General features: G+C 40.4%; 1 protein-coding gene across 6 annotated transcripts in view; it reads right to left on the bottom strand.

The window, feature by feature from the left end:
- Positions 1-22431, bottom strand: part of LOC113660971 (inositol polyphosphate-5-phosphatase A) — a 140425-nt gene that overhangs the window by 3497 nt on the left and 114497 nt on the right. For all 6 annotated transcript variants that reach the window (XM_047812069.1, XM_047812068.1, XM_027174839.2 and 3 more), the window contains 5 exons: positions 19065-19160; positions 18334-18408; positions 14280-14353; positions 5007-5118; positions 1502-1570 (listed from right to left, as the gene is read on the bottom strand). In XM_047812069.1, the coding sequence (XP_047668025.1) occupies positions 1502-1570; positions 5007-5118; positions 14280-14353; positions 18334-18408; positions 19065-19160 (426 nt within the window). The remainder of the gene's footprint in view (positions 1-1501; positions 1571-5006; positions 5119-14279; positions 14354-18333; positions 18409-19064; positions 19161-22431) is intronic.

Raw genomic sequence — 22431 nt, 5'->3', positions numbered from 1 at the left:
CTCCAAGTCAGGGATACAAACTCCCTCCCATTCACTTAAGGCACTCAGACTCCTAGTCAGACAAACAGACTTCCTCTCAGTCAGGCTCTCAGACTCCCTCTCATGTAGGCACAAAGACTCCCTTCTATTCAGGCACACAGACTCCCTTCCAGTCAGGCACACAGACTCCCCCTAGTCAAATACACAGACTCCCTCTTAGTCAGGCTCTAAGTCTCCCTTCCAGTGAGGTTGTCAGACTCCCTTCCAGTCAGACCCAAAGACTCTCTTCCAGTCAGACCCACAGACTCCCTCCCAGTCAGGGACACAGACTCCCTCCCAGTCAGGGACACAGTCTCCCTCCCAGTCAGGGACACAGACTCCCTCCCATTGAGGCACACAGACTCCCTCCCAGTCAGACCCACAGACTCCCTCCCAGTCAGGGACACAGACTCCCTCCCAGTCAGGGACACAGACTCCCTCCCATTGAGGCACACAGACTCCCTCCCAGTCATGTACATAGGCTCCCTCTCAGTCAGGCTCTAAAACTCCGTTCCAGTCAGGTTTTCAGACTCTCTTCCAGTCAGACCCTCAGACTCCCTCCAATTTAGGCACACTGGCTGTCATTCAATCAGGAACTCAGACTCCCTCACATTAAGGTACACAAACTCCCCTCCAGTAAAGCACACAGACTCGCTTCCAGTCAGGCACATAGTCTCCCTTCCAGTCAGGCACACAGACTCCCCCAGGTCAAATACACAGCCTCCCTTTCAGTCAGGGTTACAGACTCCATCCCAGTCAGACCCTAAGACTCCCTCCCTGTCAGGGATACAGACTCCCTCCCAGTCAGGGAAACAGACTCCCTCCCAGTCAGGCACATAGGCACCCTCCAAGTTAGGTACTCAGACAACCTCACAGTCAAGCACTTATTCTCCTTCCCAGTCAGACACACAGACTCCCTTTCAGTTAGACGGACTCGGACTTCCAGTCAGACTCTCAGACTCCCTCCCAGTCATGGATAAAGACTCCCTCCTATTCAGACACACAGACTCCCCCCAGTCAAATACACAGTCTCCCTCTCAGTCAGGCTCTAAAACTCTCTTCCAGTCAGACCCTCAGTCTTCCTCCCAGTCATGTAGACTCACTCGTAGTCAGGCACTCAAATCCCCTTTCAGTCATGTACTCAGACTCCCAGTCAAGCATACAGACTCCCTCCCAGTCAGGTACACAGACTCCCTCCCGGTCAGACCCTCAGACGCCCTCCCAGTCAGGGATACAAACTTCCTCCCAGTCAGACCCTCAGACTCACTCCCAGTCAGGGAAACAGACTCTCTCCCAGTCAGTCATTTAGACTCTCTCCCAGTCAGGCACACTGGATCTCACCCAAACTTGCAATCACAGATTATTTGTTGATCAGATGCACGGACTAGATCAGATTTGGCAGCCAGACAGATGCTCAAAACAATACGCTCAAAGTCACAGTAAGACTTACACACAGATGCATCGCAAAGACAAAGTTACATACCTTGTGGTCCCCCATACAGACATTGGGCCCAATATTGTCATATGTTATTGACTTCTCCTCAGCCTCTGGCTGTGAACAATAAGTTAAAACAAGCACAAACAATTAGTACATCAGAGCAGAAGTAAATGATAACTGTATTTTCCCTGAAGCCTTAACAGTGTGAATAGACAATAAAAAAATGTTGGCATTAGAGCACAAATATGGTGGATTTATTAACACAAAAATTCCAAATTGGTTTGTAATACTGTAAATTATATTACCTAAAGTGTACACAAACCTACTTAGGTACTACCAAAAAAAAATGACAACGCACTTAAACCCCCCAAAGCCCCCCCCCCCCACCACATATTCGTTGTATAAGTATAAATATCTGGGTTAACGTATGTGGTGTTTTTCAACAAACAGCTGGTAACATTGTAGGTAAAGTGAAACCACTGAGCCATATCATTAAATGAAGACCAAATTAAGAAAAAGCAATTTAAAAACAAATTATTAATATAAATGTAATGAAGCAGGCCATGTGAATACTAATGCATTTACACTCACAGACCACTTTATTAGGAGCATTATAATACTATTGGCATTGTCCTCTCTTTGCTCTCAAAATTCCTCCTGGCATGAATTCCACAAATGCTGGAAACATCCCTTGAAATTTCTAGTCCATGTTGACATGATTGCATCACACAATTCTTGCAGATTTTCTAGGTGCTGTGAATCTCCCATTCTACCACATCCCAATTGGATATTCTATTGGATTCAGTTCTTGTATAGTTTAGATTGCAGGTCTTCAACCTGAACTAAAAGCTTTTTGAATGCACATGCTCAAATTCAGAAAATACAGTTGACCTATCTGGGAATGCGGAGGTGTGCTCAAACAGAGTGATTAAAGAGGGCTTTTCAAACACAAAATTCATTCTGAATGAACCTCAAACCAATAAAACAGAAGCATGCAGGTCATCCTTGCACTACAATTTGATAACACAAAAACACACCTACTCCAAACACACACCAATGCTACCTTTCCATCTCAGGCTACGCTTCAACATTCCCATTTGTGTGCTAGGGTGTTTTTCGACCAGTGGCACAGATACATTCATCAAAAAGATACTAGATAATTTACAAAGGCAGCATAAAATTGGGGATTTTCGGCCTGCGTAATCTTTAGACAGATAAACAAATTACGGTAGGGGCCAGGGCTGCGGCATCGAGCACGCTTCACCGAGCCTTCATTACGGTGCAGAGCGTGGAAGCTCCGCTACCCGCTGCTGTAGGCAAACCTTCAGCGTGTTAGGGCTCGGCAAGCAGAAAATAACACGGCACAGAGCTAACGGAGCACGGCATGATCGATGACACTGCACACAGCTCTGTTTACAGGTCCATGTCTCAACAATCTGTACCACTTCTGCCTTCGAGAGAGATCGGGAATGGAGATGAAGAGAGATATATGAGTGAGTGTGCGTGTTTGTGTGTGAGAGAGAGAGAGAGAGAGAGAGAGAGAGAGAGAGAGAGAGAGAGAGAGAGAGAGAGAGAGAGAGAGGAAAGAAAGAAAGAAAGAAAGAAAGAAAGAAAGAAAGAAAGAAAAGTGATGTAAAAAGAAAGACTCAGCTCCCAATAGGCTTTTGTAAGATAGCTAAGAAAAACTACTAATTAAGTGTGAATAAGTTCCTTAATAGATAATAAAAAATAAATGCATTTTCATGTTAACTGGCTGTTGTTTTGCATGTGCCTTGCAGTAAAGATTTGCCTGTCTGTGGGGGAAAAAACAGCTTATAAGCCTGCCTATAACGCCTCTCCCTCCAAAATCTGTCTTGATGTCACTCATTATTATGGCCTAATACACTAGTATATTAGCAAAGTAACAAGACGCAAAAAAAGGTGTTATAAAAACCAGTTTCCTTAACATTTTGGTAACCTAGGTCCTAAAATATCATATTTCATATATTGTCATAAATAAAGAATAGACATCTGAGTAAATAGGATAAAATAACCAATTAATACAATTATAGAATAAAAACTAACAGGTAATGTTAAAATGGATCCAATCCTTTTGTGAATGAGACTTTAAACATTTTGGTGATTTTGTGATCTTTTTATCAGTTTGGGCCAGAATTTGGTTGCAATAAATTGACTTTAGTTGAATTGAAATAATTCGTCAAATGTCTCCCCTGACTTGTATTATTTGTGTGATGGGGAGAGTTAGCTGGTCTGAGGGAACTGAGAGCGAAAATTGGGGAAGGGGGTGTTAAGAAAAAATTACGGAAAAATCCTGTAACATTGCCATCCAGTACCAACCATCATTGTGTCAAAGCTACTCCTTTTCCATAACTGTTAGAAATCCTTGAGCTCAAGGCAAAAAAAGTAAACAGAGTGACATGGATTAACAGAGACTCCTTTCAGACAGCTATGAACATCTGTCTCATGTGATCAGATCACAAGTGGACAGCGGTAAATATCGGTCTAAATAGGGTCAGATGGTGCCTATGATCCAATCGCTCAGACCACATCTAGAGGTAGTCTGGGACATTTGTACATTTGTTTTCAAAATGTTTTGTGCTGTGTTTCACGACCAGGTAGCTTGTCTAGTTCAAGCATCGTGTGTTTGGCTTACATCAGTTAAATCAGTATATTAAAGCCTGCACTATTGACCATGAGAATCAGTTTATAGGATATAGAAGGGGCATGTTTTGAGTTTGACAGCATATATTCAGCTATCAGACCACATTGTCATTTAACCACAGTCTCTCACAGGCAGTATGAGAAAGGCGGTTTTTATCAAACAATTCACTACTAGTGTGTTAAGTTAATTAATTACAAAACACTGTTAAATGTGAACAATTTGTTTGTTTATCGGTCTTCTTTTTTGTTAAAGTGACATTGGGTTTAAAAATTCTTCAAGTTATGAAATATTTTTTACAAGCGGTCCCTAAAATTTTGTGGTGCATAGAAATGGCAGATAAAATAAATTTTATGAATAGCCTTCCATCTCAAAGTACACTTTTTAAGCAGATCACATGAAGTGGGTGTTAATGCCAAGCCTAATTTGAGCTAGAGACAGAGATAGGTGAAAAGAAAGTAAAGGAGTTTAGTGTTCTAGTATGGCTGAGAGCAGCTCTTGGCCTGGCTGGTTGCAAGTTGACTCAGAGACAGCAGCCAGAGTAACAGAGATCTGCCAAGCTCTATGGAGACTTATGAAGCTTTATAAAGCAGACATGCATGCCTGGCACTCTATGAGAGCAGGCCTGTATATTCTGCCAGTGTGGACAATGAGCTTTGCATGGCAGATGAAAGTTTACATATTCAGTGCCTGCTCCATCTGTGACCCTGGCACAGCACAAACTGCTTGACTTAAATACAAAAAGAAAAAAAAATCAATGCATTTTTTAAATAGTGAATTCAATGCAGAGGATTTGTGTTTCACTGCCTTTATTGGGGGGAAAAAACATGTTTTGTGGTTAATGCATGTAACTGTGTAACTGTATGAGGAATTAATTAAGGTTGGACTGACCTTTAACACCAGGTCTTTGGCAGAAGAAGACATGAGGATGCGGTCACACCAGGCAGGGCATCGTGTATTCATGTACTGCTTCCCCTGACTGGTGTCCTCACTGTATGGGTAGCTACAGACACACAAACAACAGGATGGTATACAGAACTGTGAATCCACAATGTACACATCAGGTCATGCATTTTTCTTTTTGGATTAAGTCATTAGGCTTTCATGTCTAAGCAATAACAGCAATGCTTGTCATTTTATTTTTATTTAAATTTTTATTTATTTATTTATTATTTATTACTTTTATTATTTTATTTATGTTATTACTTAAATTAGAATATTCACACGCGCACACACACGCACACACACACTCACTCACTCACTCACTCACTCACTCACTCACTCACTCACTCACTCACTCACTCACTCACTCACTCACTCACTCACTCACTCACTCACTCACTCACTCACTCACTCACTCACTCACTCACTCACTCACTTTCTGTGGTTTATGATATGTAAAAGCCACTTAATGTTTTTTTTCCAGAACATTGATCTATTGTTTTCTGATCCTTTAGCTTTTAATGACTCTTTAATGACAACTCTATTATTTCTAACATGACATGCATTCTTCCATTGGTTGGTAAAGCATTGTAGAAATTTGAAATTCCCCACAAAGTATTCCAAGAGATATGAAAATTAAAAGCAGAATTAATGTGAAGCTGGCAGTCAACTAAGAATGAGATGAAAAGGGCCAAAACAAAAGGCACAAAAAAAAAACAAAAAAAACAACAAAAAAAAACAACAATGTGGACTTTTTGGACAAGCAACTGTATTTTTGTATGCTGAATTATTCCTGTTGTAGGTTCAATAAAAGCTCCTGCAACTGATAAAAGGTGCTAATTTCCTGTGTATATGTACCTGCATAGAAACTGAAAGCATGTGTATATACATATTTTACCCTCAATAAACAGAATGTATTAAAATGAATGAACCGTCTCAGAATTTCAAAGCTCCTGCCCTCCAGCTGCTAGGACACAGTCACTTGCTTAGTCCAACTGACCAGAAAGGACACACAATATCACACAGGCTGCTGTGATGAATCCCCTCATTTAACTAAAGAGAATTGGCTCAGTAAACAGAGACCTGGCAACAGCTCATCCCATGCAGCCCGGGTCCTCCACAGCTGCCACTTAGCACTCCATCGCTCCGACCAGCTCCATGGTGATGGCAAACTCGAGAGGGTCAGGGGGCAGAGGCGGGCAGAGCTGCTTAACGCACATCCGGCTAACACACAGGCCCCTGACCGAGTGGCCAAACACAAACTGGTCGGGGGGCTTTGCACAGGGCCCGGGCGCAATTAGCATTGATGGCGCTTTAAACATGTGGAAATGAAGGAGTGTTTTGGTATGTTAAAGAGGTGCTAAAGAGATGATTCCCTGGATGAAAGAGCTGAGGAAGAAAGACAGAGTGCATGATACAGGAGGATAGAGAGAGGGGAAAGCAGGATAAAAAGGGATAGAGATGCAGAGTGTGGGAATTTGGGCGGGTAGAATGGGGGGGTCTTCAAAGTGAGCAGTGCAGGCTTTCTTCAGGACGGACCACACAACTGAAACAGGAAGCATTAGGAGCAGAGAGGCTGAGCAAGCAGCAATACCTAAAAGTTCATTTGGTACTTTATTGAGGTTAAAAAACTGAATAAGAAAGAAAGTTTAAGGTCTTTGAATCATCTTTCAAGCCTAAACACAAATCTGTACATATTTTAAACTGTCTGGGTTTCACAGGTATTTTGGTATACACAACAGACTTTTGCATCTTTTGAACAATTGTTCAATAAAAAATACTGCGCATATAAACAGTATTAAAAAAACATGGCTGTAGAGTTTAGATGATTACAACAAATGATGATTTCAATGTTTCTGTGCACTGAGAAACAAAACTACAAAATCTTAATATAAATGTAGCTGCTGAATTTCGTAAACTCGTACATTTGTTTGGTCAGTAATGAAATCTGCTCAGGATCCGGACCTATACCTTTAAAACTGGAAGCAAGTTAGGAGACTTTATCGGGAACTGTTTGTGCATAACATTTTAAAATATATAACTGTATAAAGTGTTTTTTTATTTTAGTTTTTAAGAAATCCAAAAAAAAAAAAAAAAACCCCAAATTAAACATCTGTATATTCAAATAGTTTGAATGTCAACATGCCTTTAGATTAATTAAATAATCCATGTTTATTTGTTATAAGTCCACACGTAGGCGGCCCTCCAGGCTTGCTCTCGATCTTGCTATCGTTCTCTCTCTCTCTCTCTCTCTCTCTCTCTCTCTCTCTCGCTCACACACACACACACACACACACACACACACACACACACACACACACACACACACACACACACACACACACACACATACGCACGAATGCTCACTCAGATAGAGCTGATCTAGATTACACTGCTCTAATGCAACAGCAAACAGCAGTTCAGTGCAGTAGGGCGAGGTGATGGATGTGGGTGATTAGCACACACAAACGTATCTGCCAGAGTAAACGGCCAGCCTGGGCGTGCGAACCGGAGACCGTCAGCCACTATCAGGCCCTTATTGCCCATGGCAAGACTAATTAGGCTAATTAATGGGGCCTCTGCGATAAACTCAACAACCATCTACCTGTGTGTGAGAAAGCAAAAGATGCAGAGCAACATGTTGCTGTGTGCAGTAGCTGTATCTATTGGAACACTTAAACAATAGCGCAAACAATACCCTGATAAGCTACCATTACAGTTTCTTGAGGAGTAGGGAAAAGTCACGAGCGTTTGGAGATAAAGTGGTGTCTGTGTGCTTTCCAGAGGGATTCCACACACGGCTCTGAGGTTCAGGCTCTAATGAGACCTCTTCTTCCCTCAGCTCCCCAAAGCACTTAGTGATTCCTCTCTGACTGTGATTTTAATGTCTGACTGACTCCTGACATTATTGCTCTTAATGTCACTGTCTTAGACCTGCATGTCTGAGCAGCATAGGGACAAGGAGTGTGTGTGTGAGCGTGTGTGTGTGCGCACCTCTGTGGCAGTTTTTTTTTAACTTCTATATCCTATCAAATCCATTATCTTGTTCTACATAATGACAAATAAGTGACAAGTCAAACAAAGGCGCATTGAAACAAACTGTGTGTAATCAGGGCAAAATAAACTGGTTAATACAGACAGGAAAAGGCGAGCTGATAAGAGACAAGCTATTAATGAATTAAGGTTAAGAGTCATAAACTGTATTTAAAGACAGATGTCACCTGACCTGTGTGCTGTGCTTAGATTGATAGGAGTTCTCAGTGCTGCTAGCCCAAGGCAGATACAGTATAGAGAATAAGACTGAAGTAGTGTATAATTGCTGTCATCAGAGTGAAGAGAACACGTGTAAACATTAGGCATGTAACCAAATATGAATCCATTTATTCTGAATGACCATTTTCAGATCATTTACATTACTGTCTGTGTGAAGTTTTATACATCTTTTCTGTGTTTATGTGAGTTTCCTCCAGGGGCTTTACTTTCCTCCCACCTTCCAAAAACTTGTCCTCGATTGGATTAGCAAGGCTACTGTGAATAGGTGTCTAAATATGTGTGTTCACTGTGTTCTGTGATCCTGACTGGCATCCCATCCAGAGTGTATTCTGGTTTTATGCCCAAGCTTCAGATTCACAGTGACACCAAAATTAAACGATTACTAAAGATGAATGAATGTTAATGAACTAAATGCAAACATCAATCCACAAAAAAACATACTTTACACTTCAATCAGAATCAGACAGCCAAGTGCTGCTATTTTAAGAGCTTGCAAAAGCACTACACAGGCCATAACATGTTCCTGACATATCTTTAACAAAAGCTAGTCTCAAGCTTGTCATTAACCTCTGTGCTTAAACAAAGATTCTCCTTCACAGGAACTGACACAAGCATTCTTATGTACACTGGAACAAAACATGCCACTGTGGACTAATAAATGGTCTTATGCTATTCACTGTAAAGAAGTGTAATGATTAATGTCATGGCACTTACAATTCAACAGTGTCATTCAATAGCCGTCCACATGCTGGAGGACAACAGTTCAGATATCTCGCCTCAATGAACAACATGTCTGTCCAGCTTTATTAAACATCTTTGACATCACTGCACTAAAGTGAACATGGACATTGCAGTCTGTTGTTGGTTTAAAAAATAAATAAATAAAAATAAATAAATGCATGCTTCAGGTCTCACTTATACACATCAGCAGATTGGAGAGCTGCCCATCCAAATGGGTGACATCACTCAATAGTTTCATAGGGAGACTGGTGGGAATTGGGGGCGGGGTGGTAGGGACATGAGAGCAGTTAGATGGATGGGATTTAAGCTGTTACACACAGACCGGGACAATCCATGACGGTGACATCACCTCCCAGTGTCCTTATTTCGTCATACAAATTGACAAAACGTCCTACTATTACTAAACACAGCCTGCAGTGAGAGTATAGAGCATAGTTCACAGTTTTGACCTTTTTACAACCAGGTTTGCCTTTTCAGTGTGTAATAATTAAGACTGAGCATTTTATTTGAAAATATTTAATTTCCTCTAAAAAACATGATTCATCAGACCATACCATATTCTTCCATTGCTCCATGGTTCAGTTCTGATGCTCATGTGCCTATTGTAGGTGCTTTTGGCTGTGGACACTCTGCATGACTGGTCTGCAGCTACTGTATACAGACTCATACACAACAATCTGTAACACACTGGGTGTTTCTACCATATCCAGCATTAACCTTTTCAGCAATTTGTACTACAATAGCCATTAGCCCTTACAGTAGTAGGTACTATCTACTGGACCCCAGGAATACCCCCACAATACCCAGCCATCTAGCCATCACAATTTGTCCCTTGTCAGTCGTTCAGATTCCAGCACAATTTTGAGAACTGACTGACAATTGATGCCACTGCAATGAGACTATCAGTGTTATTCACTTCACCTGTCTGTGTTTTTAATGTTATGGCTGATTTGTTGATATTGGCAGATACTGTGTGCATCAACTCACTTGAACACTTTCTTAACACATAGCTGAGCACCAGAAAATGCCCTGTGAACTTTGAACACACTATTAAAATCGCCCATTTACGGGCATGTTATGCTGTGTAAATGTAAATTTTTAATGAAGATATTTTCAAGTTATAGTTACAAATCAAGTAAGTTACAAATGATGTAAGCTTCTTTCAAGACCTTTAATGTTATATCATTGCAATTATTTCAGAAATTTTCGATAGTGAGCTCAAATTTTATGGACCATAATGTATTCTCAAGGCTTGGCCTTGTCTAAGCAATGGAGGTTTAGTAGATCAGCCTTTCAGGTGCCCAACATGCCAAACCTCAAACTGAGCTGAGAACCAATGCCATGCTCTGTTAATGCCTACATGACTGGAAGGCACAGAATGTACAAATCACAATCAGGCATTGAGTTGAAATCCCGCTGCAAGAGAGTCACTCTACAGCTCATCCTCATACAGCTGTGTATTTTGTGAGATGTATGTTAAAGTGTTGCATTCTGTTTTACACCACTCCTGCCTTTTCTTATCGTCAGTAAATGGTGAAAACATAACATTAGGTTGCCTCTGACCCCTATTGGTCTCACCTTAAGACCCTGAGCTTGAGCTTTATACTGCCTGTCTAGACTTGGCAAACAGAAAGACATGGGCCTGGAGCCAGCCGCACACTGAAAACATATTTCTCTATGCACAAATCCGTCTACCCACACCGCCCCCCAACCCATCTGGAAGCGCATGCACTTTCTCTGTGAAAGGACCTTTGAATTGAAATTAGGAAAGAGTGGCATCCACAGGTCGCTCTTGTCCATTTCCTGTAACCCTGTTAGTACGGAAATAAATAGAAACTGCTTCCTACAGGTACTCATTATCCTCTACATTCCCCTAGGCCAAATTTTCCATTCAATTTCCCCATTGATTTTACATAGAGAAGAGTACAATAAAATCATACAACTCCTAAGCTAACTGCATTCCTTATGGATCAATCACAATATGTCATTATAGAAAGCTAATAAGAGCAATAACAGAGATTACTACACTGGCATGGCTGTAAAACAGCACTCTCTGCAGTACTAGCATGCGTCAGTGCTCAGGTCGCCGGTTTTAGCAGACTTTGTACTTTCAGTCAATTATTAACACCCATTTCCTTTTAGATTCATTTTGCGTACGAATCATATCAGCTTTTTATCTGCTCCGATACACTATCACAATCATACCTGCATTTTAATACGGTTCTGGCGGACATCCACATGTTCATTTGAGTCATTATGTGAATGCGAATATGCAAGGTGTTTTTGTACAGAATAAATGAATGTGTGTGCATGCGTGTGTGTTTGATCCACAGCTGATTGGTGCAGTCCGTCTGGCTCCAGCACCAATGTTGGCAAGAGAGGGCCAAATTCCACACTCTCATGCCTCAGTACTTAGCCTTGTCAAGGGCCAAACACACACATGCATACACACGGCATACAGTAGGTTCCGCGCTGTGAATGTGCACCTTGTTACACACTCTTTAAACAACAACCTCACACACAGTGTGTGAACAGACAAGGAGAAGAACACATGTCTCCTGGTCTGAAGTGTCAGTGTTATGAGGATGACCTGGACAAGGATCACCCTGCTGTAGTTGTTATTAAATTATGTGAATACTGAGCAGAGCATGTTGACTGACCTCATAAAATACAACTTACAAATAATTAAAAATCCCACTTCTATTCCACATACAACTAAATGTCCTTGTGAGCAGCTCCTATAAAATAAATAATAAAGCTGTTAAATGTATTTGATATCAAATGAGTTAAAAGATCTTAAATGCATTTGAATACTAATTTAAATACTAATGAGTCTATAATATAGCATTACATTGCCACAGAACATTAGCAATAGTGCTATGCTATGAGTATATCAAAGAATAAAAAAATGTAAAAAAATCTTTAAGACTAATTTAGTTTATCTAACCACAGTAGATATTTCTTTGAAGTTGAATATATTTCTTAGGGAACAATATGTCAATATACTGTAGTACTTCAACAATATGTCAAAATAGTTTTAATTGGTGTTATTTTTTATTCGTGACATATGCTCACTACATTGGGTATTACATAACAGCCTTGTAGATATCCAAGATCCTTTTTTAACCACTTCAGCCTCTTAAATATATATATATTTTTCCCTTAGTTTTTTATTTGCGTCTACACAGGCATGGCACAGAGCTAAACTTAGGGTTAGTATTACAGAAGCATCATTTGAGATTCCGTCACAGAAACATTATGAATAACAAATATCTGTTGTATCTAGTAATTTCATTTGTAATATTAGGTGTAATGTGGTAGGTCAATACTGCTTAATATTTTTAATATATCAGAAAACACATAATTAAAAAAAGCAATAAATGCCATAAATGACACGGCTAAATTTACAGATTGGGATGCAGGGCGGAGCAGATACAGCTGAGAATGAGGTGAAGGAGAAAGAGAGAGAGAGAGAGAGAAAGAGAGAAAGAGAGAGAGAGTGTTGTTCTGTAGCCCTGTACAATAACCCCACAGATGGTCAGGGGTGTTTCAGGGCTGTCCATGTGATGGAGAACAATCACTGAGTGCTTGATTGCTCAAGAAGCACAAGGCGGATCTGATAGGAGGAGGGAGTGTGTGTGTGTGTGTGTGTGTGTGTGTGTGTGTGTGTGTGTGTGTGTGTGTGTGTGTGTGTGTGTGTGCGTGTGTGTGTGCGCGTATGTGTGTGTGCGCGTATGCGTGTGTGTGGGTGAACATGTGTGTGTGTGCGCGTGTGTGTGCGCGTGTGTTTGTGTGTGTGTGTGCGCGTATGCGTGTGTGTGGGTGAACGTGTGTGTGTGGGTGATCTTGTGTGTGTGTGTGTGTGTGTGTGCGCGCGCGCGCGTGTGTGTGGGTGATCTTGTGTGTGTGTGTGTGTGTGCGCGCGCGCGTGTGTGTGTGTGCGTGCGCGCGCATGCGTGTGTGTGTGAACTTGTGTGTGAGTGCCCGCGTGCGTATGTGTGTGTGTGTGTGCGTGTGTGTGTGCGCATGCATATGCGTGTGTGTGGGTGAACGTGTGTGTGTGTGTGTGTACTGGCTGTTTAAGTTTAACTAAGCTGTGTCTTTACTCTCACCTCTGACAATAATGTGGCTTGTACCAGACACTACTTGCATCAAATCAAATTTTATATACTCCTTAATGGCTGTGGATTTTTGATTCATCACATGCAGCAGTGCAGGAGGATCATTTGCATCCTCTCCTTGCACTTCGCCATTTCTCAGCGTGTGCCAGATGATTCAGGATTATATACTGGAGACAGATGAGAGCAAAAGTCACACAGTGTAAAAGCCCCATAAATCCAGCTGTCACTTATGCAAAGCCATGTAAATGGACTTAGCTGATTAAGACACAGTGGTTTAAAGATACACATGTACGCTGCACACACACACCCCACACACACATACACACACACGTGCGCACACACACACACCCAAGGCCCCTCCTCACATGAGCTAGTGGAGCAGTTTATCAAGTAATTATTGTTTGATTACATCTTTTCATTATCTACACTGATTGAGTCAGCGCTGACGCCAAAGGTCAAGCACCATTAGCGGCGCAATGCTTCGGGCCGCTGCACTGGGAGCTCCTGCCCCCCTGCTGCCTTTCTGAAAGGCCTAATTGTACATTCATTTGTTTGAAGAAGAGGACACACAGAACGACTGCGATGGAATATTAATGCTGTTCTGCCTCACATATGCACTATTAGGCAAAATAAGTGGCATGTTAGTTCAGAAGCACTGAGTGGAAAATCTGTTGGTTTTCTGATGACATCTATATTGAGTAATTTGTATGGACAGACAGTAATCAATTTAAAAGTTAAAAATATCCTGTAAGAGAGTTTAGGAAAGAAAGAATCAACAGGTTTCTAGATTGTGTCGATGCTATGATGGCGTGTTTTTGTCTCAGTTAGTGATTTGTCAGTGTCCTAACACCAAACCTGACAATATGACTCTTCTGTATTTAGTCAATTAATTCTCACCTCTTTATCAATAATGAAATTAAATAGATCTATGACAATGATACAACCAACAGTGAATTAACAGAATATTGTTGTATTTACCTAGGACAAGTATTCACCATGAAATCAAAGGAAACATACCGTACAGGAGGATAAAACATACCGTACTAAGAAAACATACCGTACAGGAGGATAAAACAGGAGCTCATACCTGGGAGGAAATGAAATGTCCAGCTCGTGCAGACGATCCTTAAAGACAGCCTTCTCTTTATCAAACTCTAATAGCTGTGGAAGAGCAAAAAAAGTATAAAATTCTTTCATATTGAATTATATAAAATAATGACCCAAGCACATCAGCACATCTGAATCTGAATGTGAATGGCTAGAGAAAGCAAAAAATCAAGGCGTTGGGATCAATGATTTTTGAAGTCCAGACCTCAACCCCATTGAGATGCTGAGATGGCCTCAAACATCAATGAACTGAAGCAAGCAAATAAGAATGGGACAAATCTTCTCTAATATGATGTGAGAGACTGATAAACTCTGACAGTTATTGTTGTTAAATATGGTTTTAGACATTACTAATTTATGGTGTAGGGTGTACTTATTTTTCCCCACCTGGTTTCTAAATGTTTCTTTTACTTAATGAATGCATATTGAAACCTGTTGGGTGTTTTATTTCTGTTGTCAACTTTGGTTAATTGTTTGTTTATAGAAGTTTAGGTCATACTTCTTTCCTCCATGACTAATGTTTTATTGCATGCTAGTATCAGGAGCATTAACATGGAACTGATTAGATTTTTGGGTGTGTGTATGGATGCGTGTGGGTGTGTGCATAAATGTATGATGGTGTGTGCACAGATATGTGTGTGTGGCATGGCCTGATGGTTGCTTTGTGTGTGTTTATGGATGTTTGTGTATGAATTTGAGGGATGGTGTTTATGAATGTGTTATTGTGTGTATGGATGTGAGTGTTTGAGTGTGTATGGATGCCTCTGTTGGCATGTATGGCATGTATGTGTATTGATGTGTGTTTATGTGTCCTTTGACACCAGGCTCTGTGAACACATATGACAGTAAGTGCCTTTCCTAAGAGTAGAGTGTGTGTGTGAGGTGTTCATCAATCATGCTCTCTCCCAGCTGCACACACTCAGAGGGATTTGAGCTCTCGTCTCAGATGCAGGGATGACTGAGACAAGCTAAAGTCATTAATCAAAGCAGAACAGAATAATTAGCCTGTGTGTGTACACATTAATTATGGGAGAGACCAACAGGTACAAGTGACACCTGCATCACTGCTTCAACTGTGTGTGTGTCAGTGTGTCAGCTACATAAAGACAGATATCTATGTGCTCTTGTTTATGCCTGCATTGTTTTATTACTGTACATTGTTATTGTGTGTCTGTATTGTGTTGTGTGTTTGGACTGGCTTTGTGCTTTAGCAGAAGCATCCATCATGTTACCAGAGCTGGACATATGTACACACACACACACACACACACACACACACACACACACACACACACACACACACACACACACACACACACACACACACACACACACACACACACACACACACACACACACACACACAATATGCAACCTACATGCTTGAGTGCATATATGAAATGAGTTTTGTGTATACCCAGGAGAAAGAAACTAAGCACAAGTACAATGTTTGTTTCTCACCTCTGAGAGAATCGTAAGTAAAATGAAACACAGCAGCCCTTCAGGAAAAGTTTGTATAGACAGAGGTGGTATAAGTAAGTTGTGATTTGTTGGTAAGTGAGATTACTCTTAGGTAATTATTTAATTTTATAGGACAGCCAGAGGGCCGAAATTTCACACTACATTTAATCGTGACTCAATTAAGCAGAATGACTTGGCCATCTGATGGGTCGGCAGAAAAAAGGAGCTTCGTCCAAGTTCAAGGGCCTGCTGTTTTATAGAAGCTTGTGCTGTTTATCAGGTGCCACTGACCTTGAGGCTCAAAGGGGCACAGAGATCACAGGGCCAGTGCACAAGACAAGGGCTCAGATGAGGAAGAACCAAAAGAAATAAAAATAAACATCAGCATTAGCTCAAAATGTGCACTTTGCCTCAATAGGCACAGCTGCGTAAATCATGGTAGCTTTGATTGCTCGGGAGCCGAGCCTTTCAGGAAAACTGCACAGCGAAATGTCCCTCTGGTTTTCAGGCGGCTCACGCTATGTCCCTTGCCATAATTGTGCTTTGATTTATACTTTGTCAAATACGGCCCTGACAACGTCGGCCGCCATTAAATGCCATCAATAAGAGCTGGGTGAGAGGTCATTTAATTTGATTTTTACGCCGCACACTTTGCCTTCATTGCAGGGCCAATATGGCCCCCAAATTTTATGATGTATTCATTATTTTGTGCCAAAACGATATACTGTCAGGCTCAGACATGAAAGAGAGGATGGAGGGTGGATGATCATCAACATCCTGAACAACTCATACAGAGTTAACATTACATTTTGAAAACAAATTCATTAGAGGCATACACAAAATAAATCAGGTTTAGTTTTGTTTTCATTCTTTAATTAGTTATAATCAGTGGTCTGGTTTTGGGCAATGGTTATCATTTGGATCCTTAGATGTGTTTCCTTACTGTCAGAGAAAGACATTGGAACAGTATGTTTAGCCACTTCTGCTTGCAGAACACTGGACTCACATTAGATTAGCACCGCTCTGCTGCTTAGGCTCCCTGACAGATAAAAAATGGCTGGACCTACGCAGAAGGGCCATGTTATTTATTTATTTGGACTCTTAAAAACTCCTGCGGTTTGAGAAATGCGGTGGCCGAGGACGCGAGGAGCATGAGGAGCCTGACAGAAAAGTTCATCACTTGCTCCACTCCTCCCTCCCTGCACTCTCGTTCGTCCCACCGGCTGGCCAGCTACAACAGATAAAGTTACAATAAAGAGATACTAAAACAAAATCAATGAGAAGATGAGAGATTGAGGGTGGTGTTGGTGGGGGCAGTACACTTAGCGCAGTCCTCGACTGCAGAATGTCTCAGCCGGATGGTACTTGCACGCACACACACACACACACACACACACACACACACACACACACACACACACACACACACACACACACACACACACACACACACACACACACACACACACACACACACACACAAACACACATGCTCCCCCTCAGCAGCAAACCTTACGCCCCCTTGACGCAGCGGTCCCCGGAAAATTTAATCTTCCCAAATCCTCATCAGAGCTCTCCATCCTCTGCACCTGACAGCCACCCGGATAATTAATTATACAATTTCGATGGGAATATCGACTAAACAAAGCTATTAATCATAGCAAAAGTCAATAGGCATGGACACATTCAATCATGTCCCCACCAATGATTACTCCTCTCAAAATACAATAATTATTTTCAAGAGCTGCCTCGAATTAAATTTCTGTCAAGCTGGTACAAGTCTAGTAGTTGATGAAGGATGCAATGGAGTTTTATTTATAAATTTATCCCCCCCCTTATGGAAGTGGGAGGAGGGACATTTGTCGTTTTGGAAAGGTAGTTTGTTTCATAAGGCTCATAAGACAGTATGTTTAACTGGAACATGACCATCAGATTATCTCTCATGAGCCATCAAGTCATTCATCTTACTGCCTTACTGCTCTCCAGTGATGTGAAGGAAAACACACACACACACACACACACACACACACACACACACACACACACACACACACACACACACACACACACACACACACACACACACACACACACACACACACACGCACACCCACACACTTTCACTAATGAGTATATACTGGGACAGTCACCCGTGTTTATAAACAGAATAGTGAGGTCAGGCTATTTATTTTCTTTCATAAAACACAGGCCATAATAAAAGGACTGTGTGTGTGTAAGTACATACAAGATACATTGACATAACATTTATGGCATTTAGCAGACACCCTTATCCAAAGTGACTTTTTTTTTATTTCAATTTATGCAACTGAGGAATTGAGGATTAAGTGCCTTGGTCAAATGCCCAGCAGTGGCAGCTTGGTGTACCTGGGATTCAAACCTATGACCTACTGATCAAGAGGTCATAGGTTTGAATCCCAGGTACATATTGAATCCCAGGTACATATTACACTTTCTAAACATTCCTTTTCGACACTAGACTGAAAATATAAAAACCCTGAGAGTGATTAAGTTTGTTCTAAAGCATTATTATAAACAGAGAATACATAGCTCACCAGCATTCCGTTGTTTTCCCGGAAAACATCCTGGTTAATGTAGTTAAAAAGCTTCTTTTCGAGTTGTAACACAACCTACAAAAGAGATACTGGCTGTCAAAATGTCAGTGATGCTCATTCTACATTTAGATGTATATTATATTATACAGTTATATGTACATTATATAACTGTATAATATAATATACATATAAATGTATATTATATTATGTATAATGTATATAATGTACATATACATATACTATACATATACATATACATATACTATATAATGTACATATAACTGTATAATATAAAAACGTGATTTTAAAAACGTGTGGTTTGTGAATACGCAAAATAGATAGATGTCAGTTCTGGGAAACCTGTGCTGAGAAAGTAAATGTTAGAATGTGCCAGATTAAATATATTAAATATCTACTCAGCTAAAGATATTCAGGCTTTTAATAATCTAAGATTTACTTTACATTACACTAAGAACACTTTTCTGCCTACTAACATGAATATTAAATAATTACAAATTTATTTTGAATAAAATTTTTAATAAAAATAATTTAAATAAAAATAATAATTTAAATAAATTTTTTTAATTTTTTAATAAACATTATGTAAATAATAATTTCATACATCTCAAATTAATAATGAATTATTTAACATTATATGAATTGCTGTAATTTTGTAGTGTAGTGGTACTGGGAAGTATTTTGTGTGTGTGTGTAAGATTCGTAGATTTCACCTTGCGGTCATTGTCCGACTCTCGGAATATGAGCTTGTCCACTTGGTTGGTGTCTGCAGTTCGAACCGTCTGCATAGTGGCTGTTGAACACAAACTCTGTAGGCACAGAGAGAGAGACAGAGAGACAGAGAGAGAGACAGAGAGAGGGAGAGAGAGAGAGAGAGAGAGAGAGAGAGAGAGAGAGAGAGATTATGTTCATAATTAAAATAACAGCTGGCTTTAACAAATATTGTGTTTTCAGCAGACAACAATAGGAGGCATTTTAAAGCCGTGAACGGAATAAATAAATAAAATAATTTGGTTAGAGGAGCTCAAACTTATTAGGCTTTCATGTAATCTTTCATATTTCTATACAGTGATAGACAAACGTTAACATCCAGATCCCTTAAGTGTTTGTTGGTTTGTTGCTCTGGATCCCCTTTAATGATCCTGATGTATGCACAATTCTACCTTTTAGAAAGGAATCCAAACAGAACCTCTTTAAGAAGATAAGGATCCTTCACTTTTGTAACAACCCCCTTTTTTATTAGTTCTTTATAAAGCAGAACACATGGTATTAAAAGTCTTAGAGAATAGTTCAAGGAATATGTGGCACCTAAATTGTTTGGTGGAACATGGTCCATGGGCTACTGATGGAACATGGTCCGGATGCGAAACTAGCAGTGACGACATGCTGTGGATCAACCGAGGGACCATTCTAACTTTTATTTTTTTCTTTTGGCTTTTTTATTTGTCAATTATTGAACTAATGGCAGCTCATTTTTTCATTTTTCATTTCAAATCTAAAGAACTGGCTTAAAAAAAAGAGAATAATTTGATGACAAAAACACATAGTGAAGTATGCATATTAAATACAAAACATGTTTAAAAGGTATCTGTGATAGAAAAAAGGGTTAACGCGAATACCCCAATGTGATACAAATCAATCACTTTTGAATCTGTTATGGCATTCAATTATGTTAGATGCTGTTATAAGCAAAAACGTTTATGCAATTGGACATTTTTTTAAAAACTAATTTTAGATAACTACTCCTAGTTCAAACCATTATAGAAGTCTGTTGATGGTATAAACATTTCAGATGTCATACTACAATCAGTCAGACAGAACACATAACTAATCTGCAGTTCCAGCCAAAGCTAACCAAGACTTTTATAGCATAATAGAGTCCAAACCACCCAAATAACACCCAATGCATTTTAATGATTTTGAGAAACCAGAATGGAGAATAGTGCATCATGTCCCTCTGGTCCTCTTTATGTCTTGGTCTTGTCCTGACCCCCGAAGACTGTGTGTGCGGCTAAATTCCCTTTTGTCAAGTCTTTTTAACAATTAGTTAAACATTCGACCATCTGTGTTTGAAGACAGTTGAATGAGGTAAAGCCAGTCCTGCTGGTTCCCATCCCACAGGCCTGATTGAAATTCAAAGCACAGATTAGTTAATTAGGTCAAGCCAATATAGCAGAAAGGGGAAAAAGAAGGGCCTTTAGAATGAAATGTCACAAATCAGGCCAGCAAGCTCACAGAGCTGTGCCTCAGATTAAAACAAACAGCGGCAGAAAAGAGAGGAGCAAACCTTCTTCCTTCATTCCTTCTCCCCCTCCTTTCTTCCCTCCATTTGGATGCTTTCTAAGCTCTAACAAATCGCTCTATCTTTTGCTCATTTGGGTCCAAGCAGCAGCTCACAGAGCTCCCTTTGCAGCCTCAAACTAATGCGCTTTACAGGGTTTAAGCTGCTTTGAGCCATGAATAAGCCCCAAAAAAGATCTCGCTAAAAAGGCTAAAGGCAGAGATACTTAGACTGACAAAGTCATTGTAGCCACACACACCGAGACAACGCTGTGAAATTGATCTTTTTTATGTTTGCAGAAATGACTGCTGTAAAAACAATAGTTTAGCTAATAACAAAGAGTAGCTACTATATAAAACAAGTCAGTGAAATTCAATTTAAGTAAACAAAACGCTGATGAATGTTTGCCGTGAAAAAAAAAATGTATATGTACAGAATGTAAACCAGAATTTTATTTCAAAATGACGCATCACTTTAAGCTTTTAGGGTTAAGCTTTTAGCTCTCTTTACCAGAAACTTTCCCTCTGTCCTTGTCTCAGCCGGAGAGTCAGCCAAGCAGAAAACTCTCACCATTTTAGACGGACTATTGCTGCCAAGGACTGGAGTAGCCTTATTGAAATTAAGAGCATCCACTTATGAGTACAGAAGCACAAAATCCATTCATGTTTAAATGATTTCAATAATCCATGTGGATCAGGATCTGCAAACAGCTATTTATAATTTTGTTCCCAGGTTAATGAACCGATATTGTAGACTCACTTACACTCATGCAAGAGACTATTCTAATACCTCACTCTCCTGGTTGTACAGCTGGACATTTTCAAACAACCTCAAAGTTTAAAAATGTACAACAAAGGAGAAGAACATTGCTAGTTTTCACTAGAATATGATTTCTATACTGTACTGAATTATAAACACATTTGTAAGCATCTTGTGACCTTGTTATTATAACATTCTGTCAGAGATAAAAAAATGAATTGGAGATAAAACGTAGGTCAGTTATAATACTAAGTGTCACAATCAACAGCTGCTGGTGCCTAGAGGATTTTTGTGTTATTACAAAATGTGTAATAAGAGCCTTCTTAGTACAGATCAAGACAGAAATCCTCGTGTTCACTGATAAACAGCGAGTCACAGGTCGCCTCTCCTTAACGGTGATTACATGCTATAAATCAAGCAATCAATCAGACAATCAATAAGACAAACATGGAAACATCCTAACGTGCATATTAGTGCTGTCAGAATTCATTCCATTCTCCAGCCTATTTTTGCTTGAAGTAGGAAACCGGCTCCAACTAAATATCCTTTACGCTCCATTTTACCTTTTTCATATTTCCGTTATTATTTCTGCCAAATGCCATGTAATAGTGAATTTATATAACTGTTTGGAATGAGGGGGCACGGTGGCTTAGTGGTTAGCATGTTTGCCGCACACCTCCAGGGTTGGGGGTTCGATTCCCGCCTCCGCCTTGTGTGTGTGGAGTTTGCATGTTCTCCCCGTGCCTCGGGGGTTTCCTCCGGGTACTCCGGTTTCCTCCCCCGGTCCAAAGACATGCATGGTAGGTTGATTGGCATCTCTGGAAAATTGTCCGCAGTGTGTGCGTGAATGAGAGTGTGTGTGCCCTGTGATGGGTTGGCACGCCGTCCAGGGTGTATCCTGCCTTGATGCACGATGATGCCTGAGATAGGCACAGGCTCCCCGTGACCCGAGAAGTTCAGATAAGCGGTAGAAAATGAATGAATGAATGTTTGGAATGATCATGGCTGGCAGATCGTTGTGTCCCTGTTTGTGCTGACAG

Source organism: Tachysurus fulvidraco, chromosome 4 (assembly GCF_022655615.1).
Source record: "Tachysurus fulvidraco isolate hzauxx_2018 chromosome 4, HZAU_PFXX_2.0, whole genome shotgun sequence".
Taxonomy (NCBI): domain Eukaryota; kingdom Metazoa; phylum Chordata; class Actinopteri; order Siluriformes; family Bagridae; genus Tachysurus; species Tachysurus fulvidraco.
The sequence above is the reverse complement of the archived record's forward strand: the minus strand, read 5'-3'. Positions and strand labels throughout refer to the sequence as shown.